This window comes from Catharus ustulatus, chromosome 12 (genome assembly GCF_009819885.2).
Source record: "Catharus ustulatus isolate bCatUst1 chromosome 12, bCatUst1.pri.v2, whole genome shotgun sequence".
Classification (NCBI taxonomy): domain Eukaryota; kingdom Metazoa; phylum Chordata; class Aves; order Passeriformes; family Turdidae; genus Catharus; species Catharus ustulatus.
The window spans coordinates 19,252,740-19,265,374 of record NC_046232.1 but is presented as its reverse complement, the minus strand read 5'-3'; the positions used below and the strand labels follow the sequence as shown (position 1 = coordinate 19,265,374).

Below are 12,635 nucleotides of genomic sequence, written 5' to 3'. Positions count from 1 at the left end.
ACAGGAAAACTCACTGAGGGCAGGAAGTCTTTACAAACTCTGAGGTTTGAACTGATTCCTGCTACAAATTGTGGGCAAGGATTGTGAGATGTCCCCTTGGTCATTTTCAGGTCAAGATCATAATTTCCTTCAAATTTAGGGCTGTGATTCTTCCTGAGCTGTTACACATAGTGCTGGAGGTGCAGGATGGTGCAAGTGGAAGGTGGGACAGTCCCAGAGGAGCCTCCTGGACCCCCTGTCCCTGCCTGCAGGACACCAAGGTGCTACTGCAGCCAAGGTGTGGGCATGGGACCCCTCTGGATGCTCACAGCTCCATTAGGCAGGAGTACAATTGGCCATTCAGTAGTTCATTTTCCTTCCTTTATGTGTTTCCAGTGGTCACACACAAGGATTTCTAAATCCACTGACAAGTGATTTTCCTCTCCTACTCTCTTCCCCTTGCAAGCACCCCCGGACTGATGCCCTCAGTAGCCCTTTTATAAATGACACAGTCGTGCATGGGCTGTGGGGATGCAGCTCTGTCTCCTCTGACAGATGGACTGAGGATGATAAAATGGCTCTGCTCCAGACATCTCTGTCACTGCTGCTTGTGGGCCAAGCAATTTAAAGGGTGGGGGAGAATGTTAAAAAGCATCTGCTTTCCATGGAAGACTTGAGCTTTTCATTGAATGAAGCCAAACCCAAGCATTTTGGTTTGGAAATGTTTGCTGTTGTTGTTCTTGTGAGCTGGAGCCTTCCTTGCTTGCTGCCCTTCTCCTTCCCTGTGGGCCTCCTTCCCACAGGACTGCATTTCCCACGAAGCATCCCTGTGACTTGGAGAGCAGAAGTTGTAACACATCAGGGAACTTGGATCTACCCAGGTTGTTTGTCATCCTTGTGTTGAAATTTTTCTGCGTGGAAAAGAAGTCCCAGTGTTTTCTGAGAAGCTTCAGGCGAGAGCTGTGCTCCTGGTGCCAGCAAGCAGAGACTCCTGGTCTGTGGGGAGAGGTCTGTGCTGTGTTGCAGCCCAGCTGCAGGCAGGGATGTCGCAGTGTTTACGTGACACGGAGCTTTCCCACTCGCTGCTGTTCACCAGCGAACCCTTTCTCTCTGCTGCTCCCCTCTCCAAAGCTGGGCACTTCTGAAACATCCCCAGCCCTGTTTTGCACAGGACTTCAAGCTACTTTAAATAACCATCCTGAAAAAACAGGGAAGGTTTTAAGTTGAACTTTTGCTATGTGTTCATTCTCAGCTCATATATTTGCATGAAATCATGACTTGTCACTGAGAAGGTAACACGATCTAGGCACGTTTTTACCAGTTGGAGTTTCTATAAAAAGGCTAAAATGAAAAGGCTTGTTTGCTTTGATAAGGATTTAGCTGTAATGGAAATGTCTTTTATTGGAAGATGTTTTTATTAGTTTTCATTCTTGTGTTTGCAGTGAACTGACAAAGAGATTTTCCCCTCTTTATATTAGTATTAGACTGACACGCCTTGCTCCTTGCCTTCATTACTGTGTTGTAAAAACCAAGAGAATATTTCCTTCCTTCAGCCACCCACTAGCTCCCCTTGAGTAAAAAGAAACAGTATCGTTTATTACACCAAAAAATGCTGCTTAAAAAAGCAGTGAAACTTTCAGGCACACAAGATTTCTTCAGGTCTGTGATGAAAACAGTCCTAGAGTTAATTGCTGCTGCCCAACCTTAGAGACTAAGCCCCAAGAGGGGTTTGTCTTTTGCTTTTTTTTTCCCCTCTCAAACATAATGTGCTCGAACAACATGTGGGACACAGGCCATGTTGTGTGGCTGATGGTTTTTTCTGTTTGTTGAAAGTTGCAAACTGGTACAAAACAAGTTTGTTCTTCGTTGCAGCCAATTTCAGCCAGAGCTGAACAGGCTGTTCCCAGAGTCATCAAAACCTATGTAAACATGGCAGATTGACATTTCCGCTAACAGATGGTCCATGGGGGATTGCAGTAGAGCTGCCTGTTTCTTTCCACGTTTTTTGGTATTCACAAGATGCCTGCAAGAAGGTTTTCGAGTTTGCTCTGTGTGTGTGTCTGCGTACGATGCTCAGATCTCTCTGATGGCAAATACGCACGCAGGCATCTCGAACAGGACACACATTTGGTGCATGTGTGCAGATTTGTGTAGCTTCAGCGCTGAAATTTCCAGGCACTATTTGCTCAGTAACGTATGTTCCTTGGAAGAGGCACAGAAGCCATCAGTCAGGGATGGAGCTGCAGAAAGCCTTTCAGATGGCAGCAGAAGCAAATTGAACACGCTCCTTGAGCACTCGCACGTGGAGATTTTCCTTATTGCGCGCTCTCTGTGATCGCTTGGTTGATTTCTCGCTATTAAAGCGTAGTTTAATGATTGTCCACTTAGAAACAGAGCAATTAGGGAAGGCTTTTGGCTCAGAATATATTGTTGAGGATTACAGAGAGAGAAATGGAAAAGACATTGCCTCAAGCATCCACATCTAAATTAGCAAATGTTTGATAGCCACAGCGCTGAGCGTGGACATCCCTGTTCTGCAGGGTGTTGGCATATCAATGAGGCCTTTCACTATTTGTTTGCTAAAAATTTGTTCCTGAGGCAGTAGCAAAGCTCCTGTGACTTGGGGTGGTGCTGGGATGTAACATGGCCCTTCCTCCCACAAGGTGTTGAGGCATTTGGGTGCCTGGGTGAGGGTGGACAAGGGGCTTGGGAGCAGCTCTGGCCGCCCTCAGCGCATACCCGAGCGCTTCAGTGTCCTTCTGCCAGCCCTGGCAGCACGAGGTAGCATTTGCTTCTTGCTAAATAGCTGACTTAGGAATGTCTGGCTCACATACAACATCTGGTCGTGTATTTCTACCTAATTTTCAGCCAGATGGACCGAGGCACAAGGAGGTCAAATGACTCAGCCAAGGTCAGGCTGATGTCAGAAATCTCCTCGCTGTCTCAGCTGGACTCACGCTATGTTGGAGGATGCTGGAATAGATTTGGCCTAAGGAGCAGCCCCATATGCAGGGCAGGAACCTGGGCTGTGTTGCTGGCAGTGAGCAATAGAGGGTCAGTGGGTTTGAACAGATGTGCATGGTGTCTTTACCCCACACACCCATGGTGCTCACACCACCAGTGTTCTGTTCTCACTGTTGTCAGGTCAGGATTTTCTCCTCTTCTCTGCATCAGCCTCTCTTGTACCCACACAATGTGTAGCATCTGTGGAACAAGGCAGAGATAATGGGCCTGTGTGGTCCTTGAATCTGAGCTCTGTGTGTATGTGTACACTTATGTGAGTACTAGCAATGCTCAGCTCAGGTACACGCAGGACATCCCAATAAAATCAAAACCTGGAAAGAAAACACTTTTCTGCCTGTGAACTAATAGTCTGAGCTGTTAAATAACTTCTGCTCTTAAAGACACACATTTGCCATACACAGAGGTGTGCATTCACCAGTTTATTGCAAGGGGAAGCTGAAAGAACCCAGAACAAATTGCGTTCAGCCCGTATAATTTAATTAGATCTACAAACAAGGTAACACTGGTTGCCCAGGGGATTTAAAGCTGAGCAAAGAATTGCTAGGTGGTCTGTTGTAAAAAAAAAAATAAAAAAAAAATTAAGGCCCCCAATTTTGTGCCTCTGTGTTGATGAGGAATGGCAGAATGTTTTCCCAAGTCCTGGCTTGGAGCAGGAGCTCCTGTCTGTGCTGCAGAGTGAGCAGTTTAACAGAATGTCCAGCTCTTACTGGGGCACCCAGGGCACTGCCCTCACCCGTGGGTGAGGCTCCTTCTCTGTGCTGTGGAGCACTGCTTGTGCCAAAGCAAAGGCTGTGGTCACTCAGCTCCAGATTTCCCAGCTCTGTGGTATTTTTCAGTAGGCTCGTTCTGCTCTGGGCTGTTGCAGCTTTGCAGGGAGTTGATTCCAGTGCACCTCTAAATGATGTCTGTGCCATCATTTACCCACTGGCCTCACAATTTGAGAATCAGTGGAAAGCCCCTTATGCAACCAGTTGTGAACCATCTGGCATCTTTTATCCCTATGCTCTGCATCAGCCCATCTTAACAGCAATAAAGCCAGTCCTAAGGCAGGGACTGCGTGAGTCCATTGCTGAGCATTTTTATTTTGATGCTATCAGAAGTGTCACCCACATATATGCTATTTTCCCAACTTGCACTTTCCTTTTTCAAGCTGGTTCTCATTTCAGGTGTATGAGGATAAGAATCCATGTCTTTGATAACTGCATCTTTTCTCCTGCCACTTTTCTCTTGCAGTCTTCATGGAATAAATCGGTCAACCAGGCCTGGACAAACAGCATCACCAGATATGGGGATACCAACACCAAAGAGCCTCTCTCTGCTGTCAATGGGTCACTGAAGCTCCCCTCCAGTGCAGGGCAGAAGCTTCTCTTACAAGCTCTGGTTTATGATGCTGTGATGGTGGGTGTCTTTGGTGCTTTATTGATTGTGTGTTCTCATGTGGGTTTTCCATTTATGTTCTCCATCTCCCTTTCTCCTTTTTGCAGCCCCTTTTTGTGGGCTTGTTCATCTGGTGATGGCCAGGTGGGATCAGAAGCTCAGTTTTCAGCAGAATTGTGACAGTTCTGGTTCCTGAGGACCTGGTGCCAGGCACCAGCAATCTGCTTGGAGTCTTTGCTGTGGCTGTGCAGCAATCAGCCTGAGTGAGTTAGGAGCTGCAGTGCTCAGCACAGTCATTAAGATCTACAGCGTGCTTGCCTGACAGAGGGATTGCATTTTTGGCTGTAAAAGGAGTCAAAGATCAAGGGTTGATTTAAACTCCCTTCTCCAGATAGGGCAGAGCAATTTTCACTGCACTTGTTCTGGGAGGAAATCCTATTTCTGATATTGCACTGGAATAAATATGCACTCCTGTGTTTGGGAGAGTGTGCATCTGTGTCACTGTCTTAGCAAAGCAAGCTGACACCTGCTCAGGCTGACTCTGTACCAGAAGATTCTTTGGTTATTCTTTGAAAAAGTTCATTCCCCCCTCCCCAGCAAATACTTGTAAATAACCTACCTATGTTTCCTTCCTAGACAGTGGTGTGAAAATCAATTATACACAGGATGTAATTAACATTGTGGATAGAGTTAAGACAATGTTTTACAGCCCAATTACAGGGCAGCATTTATAGCACAGCTTACCCATCAGAGTTTGTCAACAAAAGAGAAAAGTGTTAAAATATGTAAATGATGCTCAAAGTTGGCTTCAACAGAGAGTGCAAATTACACGTGGGATATCACTGCCATACTCTGAATTGTCTTCTTGCTGCTACATCACACTCAGCCCACAATCTGAGCGTTGATTGCCTTTGTCAGCTTCTGCAATAATTTGTCTGGTAAATTATTGAGTGATAATCTCTCAAAATGACCTGCTTGTCAGCCAGATTTGTGGAGATCTGTAGCCTGAACTCCACTTAAGCACTGTGGAGCAGAGCCTACTCTTTTCTTGAATGTACCCAGACTTTTGCAGGCTGTGACCAGGGCTTTAAGGAACACACACTTTGTGATGTCTACCCAAAATTAAATGAGGAAAGTGAAGGGAGCCCTTTTGTCCATCTCAGAAGCCAGTTTGCTACAGTGCTGCCCATTCAACCTCTAAAAATCTGGCCCTTAATATGGAAACAGTCTGGTGAGAGTTGAAAATTGTGGTCTTTGACAGAGACTTGGAGGAATGGTTGTTCCAGCCTGCCAAGAAACTGTGAGCAAATCACCTTGGTCCCTTGGGACTTAACTTTCTCAAATGTAAAATAAAAATAATGATCCTGAGGTGATTTGAGTTGCTTCTTAAGACCCAAGTCCTGAAAAACATATCAAGATAATGCTTAATAGAGGCATATATACATCTCATTGCACTCAGTGGGATTAAAAATAAATATATTGTAGTGCTTGGTGTGGTCACAGCCTCAATTATTTGAATTTCACTTTACCTTTTTTTTTTTTTTTATTTCTCCCCTATTTGATAACAGAATGAAGCAAAGAAAAGCCACCTGCCAGCCAGCCTCCACCAAGTAGAAGCAGAGGTCATTGTCCATTCTGATTTTTCAGCCTCTGACAGAGACTACGACTCCCAGCTGCACATCCTGGAGAGTGAAGAGACACAAATGGAGGAGCAGGAGCCTGGAGAGCCCCCCTTGGCAGAGCTGGCTCTTCCCATCTCTCCCAGTTCCCAGCAGGACACTGGCCAGGTGCTGGTGGACTGCACAGACAATTTGGAGGCTCAGGCCCAGGCTGAGCTGCTCTGTACCGACACAGACACAAAGACTGACACACCAGAGGCTGTTTGCATCCGTGGGCTCACCAATGGCTTCCACAGGCATGGAGAAAGTCTGGATTCAGGGGAGAGTGGAGATTCAGACTCCATCCAGGAAGGCAGGAGTGATGTGCAGCCAGTCAAGTGCCACTTGTTTTCCATGGCACCTGAGGAGGCCCTGCTCTGTAGTAACTCTGGATTAACCAGTCCATCCTCAGCAGCTGAGAACATGGCATGTGTCCCCAGTCACAGAGAATGAACTGATCTGGTTTTGATCACAGCAGAGCTGAAGCACGAGGAGAGCCTGTCCCTGGCAGGAGCTGGGCAGGTGCAGCATCTCAGCAGAGCAGGGCTTGGAGCTGTCAGCTCTTCAGAGGCTTTGGGAAGCCAGGGGGGTTGGTAAGGGCCCCTCTTCCTGCCACTGAAGCTGATGAGGAACTGGGTGTTGGTGGGAGCAGGACTGAACCATCTGCCAAAGTCTGCCACAGAACCACCATGGAGCAGAGCCTTGTGCACTGGGCTGGGGCTGGCACTTCAGCACAGCCCTCGAGGGGACTGGCACCACGTCCTGTAACGCTGGGAGGTGGCAGAGTGCACCGAGGGATCCTTCCCAACCGCCTCTTCCCCAGGGAGTGCCCAGGCACTGCTGACTGCCTGGCAGCACTGGGATGAATTCTGGCACAGGAGTCCCAGGAGGGGGTGGAAGCCCTGGAAACAAAGGCAGTGAGCTGTAAGCACCAGCCTTTTCTGCCCTCCCGTGGTTAGAAGGATTACCAGGCTCTCTGTGTGTGCTACCACAGTAACTACTACTAACAGGCTGATGTAGTGGCCTTTTATTACACACTCTAGGAGTGCCTCTAACAACTTGTACTATATAGAACCTTCTGCAGTGTCTGGGTCTTTTCACCAGCCTGGGCTTTGTTTTATGTAGGTTCTTGTACCTAATATTTTAGGTACACATCTGTCCTTTTAATGTACAACATGTATTTTTATTTCCTTGGAACATCTTTATATTATTTAATTTTATAAAGTGGAGTAGTGTGTGGTATAGAGTAGCATTTTTACTACTTCTCTCTTTCTTTATTTTTCCTCCCTAACAACACAACTACCTCATGTCTGTTGGAGAAAAAAAAATGCAGTAGATCTACTCATTTGTTATAGTCCATTATAGGTTTTAACTTATTCTTATACTGCCTTTTTTCTAAAGAATATTTTTGCACTGGTTGTTGACTTTTCTTTAACACATAGTGCTGCAGATCTGATGTCTCTCTTGCTTTGTTTCTTGACGCCTTCCCTACAGCCAGAGTTGGGTTGTGTCTCTCTGTAGGATTGTGTTTTGCTGCAGCTGCCAAAGGACACTGCTTTAGCTGGCAGGATGTCGATCCATCTTTCCTCAACAAGCTTGTACTAACAAATAGAAAGAAGAACCAGCAGTTGCAAAAGTAACCTGTGATTCTGGGGGCATGTATTTCTTTTCCTTTGAGTGCCCATGTGGAGACATCTCAGATGGTTTTGATTTAGAGAGCAGCACTCAGCCTTCTGCAAGCAGTGGACTTGCTGAAAGCCTTGGATGAACAAGTGACATTTTCCAGTCACTTCTGATAGTCCTGGCCAAAGTGCTTTTGGGTGGATTTTTTTTGACGAGCAGAGTACCACCAGAGTTTTAAAATAAAAATGAAATTTTTGGTCTCATACCAGTCAATCTGGCTTAAAAATCATCCAGTGACTCTTCCTGCTGATGCTGTTTGCTTACTGCTGATATGTCTCTCAGCCTGGCCCTGCTGGGGGTGGACTTTTCTCTACTTTTTTTAGCCTGTCTCTGTCCTCCAGACCTGCAGGGTTTGACTGCAAATGCTATGAGATTGGACCAGCTGCTTGGAGTTAACAAGGATCAGTAATTCTGTTCATGGGTGTTTGGTAAATGTTCTGCCTTCCTGGAGGATTCAGACATCTCACCATTTGTTTAAAAAGTGAAGGAAAAGATGCCCACCTTCATCTTTTCTTACTAAAATTCTCCCCAGGTTATATGGGGAAGCTGTGTGCCAACTTGAGATCCTGTAAGAGACCTTAGATTCTGTTTTTCCTGGTGATGACTGGTGGAGGTGTACCACTGCTTGCAGCATGGAGAACCTTACTTCACCAGCACCCTGCAACCCTTTGACCTGCAGCTCTTCAGCAGATGAGAACCTGCAAGCCTCCATGTACCCTGATGGGAAGGATGTTGGAGCTTCCACCTCTCCCCAGCAGGAACATCTCCTCCCAGTATGACACGTTGTTCTGGTAACCAGCTGGATTTCATTGTGATTGCTCTGTTTCTCCAGCTGCTGCTTGGTGTCTTGAGGAGTCTCAGAAATGCTGTTCCACACTCTGAAAGCCATGACTCTGGGATGCTGTGGGACAGAGACTGGAAACCAGTGCCAGTGAGCAGGTGAAGGCAGGAGTTTATGTGTGTGCTGCTGGAGCGAGGAGGTAGAAAGGCAAGGAAACATAACTGGGCAGAGGAAGTGTGTAAATAACCTCCAGAACCCACTGCCACAAGACTTTGAAACTCATGCCTTAGCAGGGTTACAGATAAGACAGTGAAGTGTTATTGCAGGCAATAAGGGCAGTTCTCAGTTCTCTGGGAGCGGATGCAGTCACACAGCTGCAAACCCTCCAACTGGGCAAGGCCGGGCACTCGCTGCAGAGAACAGGGGGACACTGTGCAGGTGCCCTCAGGTCCCAGATAGTTCCATGCAGAGCCTTTGCCCTTCCTCAGTGACAGAACAGGCCCTGCACAAGCACATTGCCACTGCCACTTTCCCTCCAGGGGAAAGGAAGGGGACAGAGGCTGATGTAGGAGTGTGACACAGTTTTGGGGGCGCTTCCTTGTGCATGCACCCTCTGCTTTGCCTGTACAGCCTTCAGCAGTCCTACAGCCCTGAGCTGCCTGAAGGCTGTCCCTGCCTGTCACTGCAGCCCACACAAGCAGGCACAGTGGGGCACCATTCCCTAGATCACTTCGGGCCAACCACCAAACCACCACAATCATTACAAGCTCAGAGAGCTTTGGGGAGATGCAGCAGCCCACAATTTTGTTCATGCATCCCCAAAATACTTTTTGTCACCTTAAGTTCTGATCTCATTACACTGTACCAGGGTGTGAAGCTGGAAGTGTTTGGCTGTCCAAGAACTGTGGTGGCCATGGGCTCGTAGGCCAGACCTCAGTTGCAGAAATCCAAACAGTTCCCTTGGAGCCAAGAGGTCACCAGTGCCCAGCAGCCCCAAAGCTGTCCCGGGACAAACACACATCCACTCAGTGCTGGGTGTCCTTGTCCAGCTCAGCTGTGCCCCAGGCCCCCCCTGCCCTGAACATGCAGGGACCTTTGAGTCTCAGCTGGAAGTGAATCAAAGAAGACACATAACACACATTTGATGTGTAAAGCTGAAACAACCAGTGCATATATTTTTTTATAATGAAATAAGTAGCTTTCTTGCAGATTTCTCACAGGCACACAAACTGTTGATACCTTTAATTACCTATCATGCTTAATATCTGTTCCTGCACACCAGGCTCCTTTCTCCATTTTCTTCCTTTCAATTGCTGTTCAACTTTTTGCTGGTGTATATTGTTTTACATTGTTAAAATGTCAGGTTTGTCTCACTGGTATAATTTTCTAGTATTAATGTTACTGTTTGGCTACGCAGCTGTATATTCCCTATGCTGCTGTGAGAGTCACAATTCTCATCCTTTTATTTCTTTTCATTTCTTGTTACATGAAACATGCAATTCAGATAAAAACCTCTATCAGCTTTTTGTTGACTTGATTCTTACTTAACAGGCAGCAAAGTTCTGGTTTAAATAGTTCAAATGAGATAACTTCTAATTTAGAGTTTGAGATTTTTTTTACATTACTAGCTAACAATCAGCCCATGAAATATTGCTGTGTAAGAAAACAACCATTTTACTAGAACACTGTATATGGTTTTGATCTCATTAGTAATAGGTGTTTGAAGGAATCATTGTGTCTTTTCTAATCAATACTTTTGTTAGAAAAGAAGTGTTTAGCCAGCAGAAATCTACCATCTACTTCTGTTACTGTATTCCCTTGCTTGTATTTTCAAGTTAAATTTCATTTTCTGCACAGTGCATAAAGATGTGTAACCAGAACTTGATCTTGTTTGAAGGTTGTGTCTGTGTTTGGTTCCATGCTGTACTTATTATAACTTTCTTTCTTCAGAAACTGTTCTTACTCCACAAATACTCTTTAGTGTTAAAGTGTAAGAAGACTTTGTCCTTATATTCCTTAACTAATGGGTTATTAATAAAATGTTTTTTAAAAAGAGTGGAATTTATCTCACAATTCAGTCTGTTCCAGCTGTGTGAGGCTGTACCTCGCTGGCAGAAGCAGTGATGGGAGCAGCATGCAGGATTCCTGCTCACACCAGTTCAGTACCAGAGCTCATCACCATGAAGGCTGGGATTGTGAGATGATAGTGAGTACCTGGTTCCTTAGGGATTCTTCTGGAATTTCAGACATGAGCAGAGTTTGGATTCATTTCTGGATGTTTGCTCCTCTCTGAGTTTTGAACTGATCGCTATAAGAAAAAAATATTTGTCCAGTTTCATGCTTCATCTTGCTGGGGAATTTTTTAATGGGCAAAATAAGCAGAGGCATCTAGCAAATGAGTGGTGAGAGTTCTCTTGGATGGCACTCTGGGCTTGTGTCCAGTGGGATTGGTGAGAGGTGCCCAAGGACACACTGTTAACCTCCCATGCATCTCCCTCCTTCCTGGGATGCATTCCCTACTTCAGTACATAGTTTCCATTATTACTTTATGCTGCCACAACTACAGGGCCATAAAATCTCATTTTATCTACATTACAGAGGTAATAAATCTGCACTTAGCACAGTGTTCTCTGATAGTGGTTAAAGGGAACTCAGACTGTAACTCTGATGAGTCTCTCCTAATGATAGGTAACCCCGCCAATGAGCAAGGAAGGACCTTGGAGGGGGTGATGGGTGACTGCAAATGACTCTTCCAGCTCTCAGTTTGCAGCATGGGATGCCTGACTGGAGGCTGCTGAGAGGAGACACAGTGGGATGGAATGGATGACAGAGATGGACAGACATGGCAGTAACAGGAGAGAAGTGAAGAGCAAAGCATCTGGTTGTGTTTCTTTCTCTTCCCAACCTCTGTCACCCCAAAACACTGGGTAAGGATGCAGCTGGAAATGCCACTGCAGCAGGCTTGGGTTTCTCATGGTCTCAGGTAATTCAGGTTACAACTGCCAGTGCAGTGCATGGCCCAGCTCAGCGCTCTGGAACACGGCACAGCACAGGACAATGGGCTCTGTGATGCACTGAGCTGGCCAGGGTCACTTCACAGATTCTCAACAGACAGAGAACACAGTTTCTGCTGGGGAAAACAGCTTCCAGAAGCAAGTCCCACCACTGCTGGCATGGCTCTGGGCTCAGTGCCTCAAGGTGGGTGCCACAACTTTGTCTCCCTCTCCCCATTGCTCACTGACCATGAAGCAGATGCTAAAACCCTGCATGTACATGCATAAGGGAAAAGCTCCCAGGCTGTTAGCAGGCAGGGTAACCACAATTACACATAGAATAATAAATGGAGTGAATTCAGACAAGTTAATCTCCCACTTCATCCGCTGAAACTACTAATGGTGTCTTGGGGACCTCAGTTGCAGTTAATTGGTGTAAATCAGGAGCACGATTGGAGCTTTGGAAATTTGCTGTGCAAGGAGTGAGGGGTGAGTGATGCCCTCAGAGGGCAGCTCTCCTGGAGGATAACCTTGTGGAGAGGGAGGGCAGACGGACAGACAGACAGACAGATCTGTGCCTCTCAGCAGCAAGGGGGACGGAGAAATGGACCCATCCACTGCTCTGCAGGAAAGGGTTTGGAGCCTCAGTTTGGGCTGGACACCGTCACTCCTGTAACCCTGCTGCTTTTCCAAAGGCTCCGATTTCTGCTTGCAGTGTGATAAGCAAATTCCTGCCTCCAGTACAAAGCAACTTTTCTAAGCCCTCGTGCTTACAGAGCGTAGAAAAACATGAGTGCTCTGAATTCCTGCTCTTAGGTGGCTCCAAAAGCCCCAAACCGGCCTATTCCATAAAAGATCTCATGGTTTTTCAAATAAGTTCTATTGTTTGGCAGCAGTGGATGATTTCTGAATGTGCCACTAGTGCTGTCACTGGTGTCATTTGCAAGATTTGGGGATAAATTTGATAATATCCCAAACATGTACCTACCTCCCCCAGCCCCTGGGTCCTGCCAGGGCACTTGGCAGTAAAAGCACACAATTGTTCACAGGGAAAGCATCTCTGTAAAGCACATAGTGCTCAATTTCTCTTGGAATTATTAATTCCCACAAGCCATCCTCAGTGATAGCAGCCGCAAGTCC

General features: G+C 46.3%; 1 protein-coding gene across 3 annotated transcripts in view; it reads left to right on the top strand.

The window, feature by feature from the left end:
- The window catches only part of LOC117002114 (immunoglobulin superfamily DCC subclass member 4-like), an 87,250-nt gene extending 76,693 nt beyond the window's left edge, over nt 1-10,557 (top strand). For 2 of the 3 annotated variants that reach the window (XM_033070940.1, XM_033070938.1), the window contains exons 19-21: nt 4,237-4,401; nt 5,949-6,962; nt 7,533-10,557. In XM_033070940.1, the coding sequence (XP_032926831.1) occupies nt 4,237-4,401; nt 5,949-6,491 (708 nt within the window). In that variant the 3' untranslated portion in view covers nt 6,492-6,962; nt 7,533-10,557. The remainder of the gene's footprint in view (nt 1-4,236; nt 4,402-5,948; nt 6,963-7,532) is intronic. The other variant, XM_033070939.1, reaches the window with a different exon arrangement.
- Nucleotides 10,558-12,635: the final 2,078 nt, after the last annotated feature.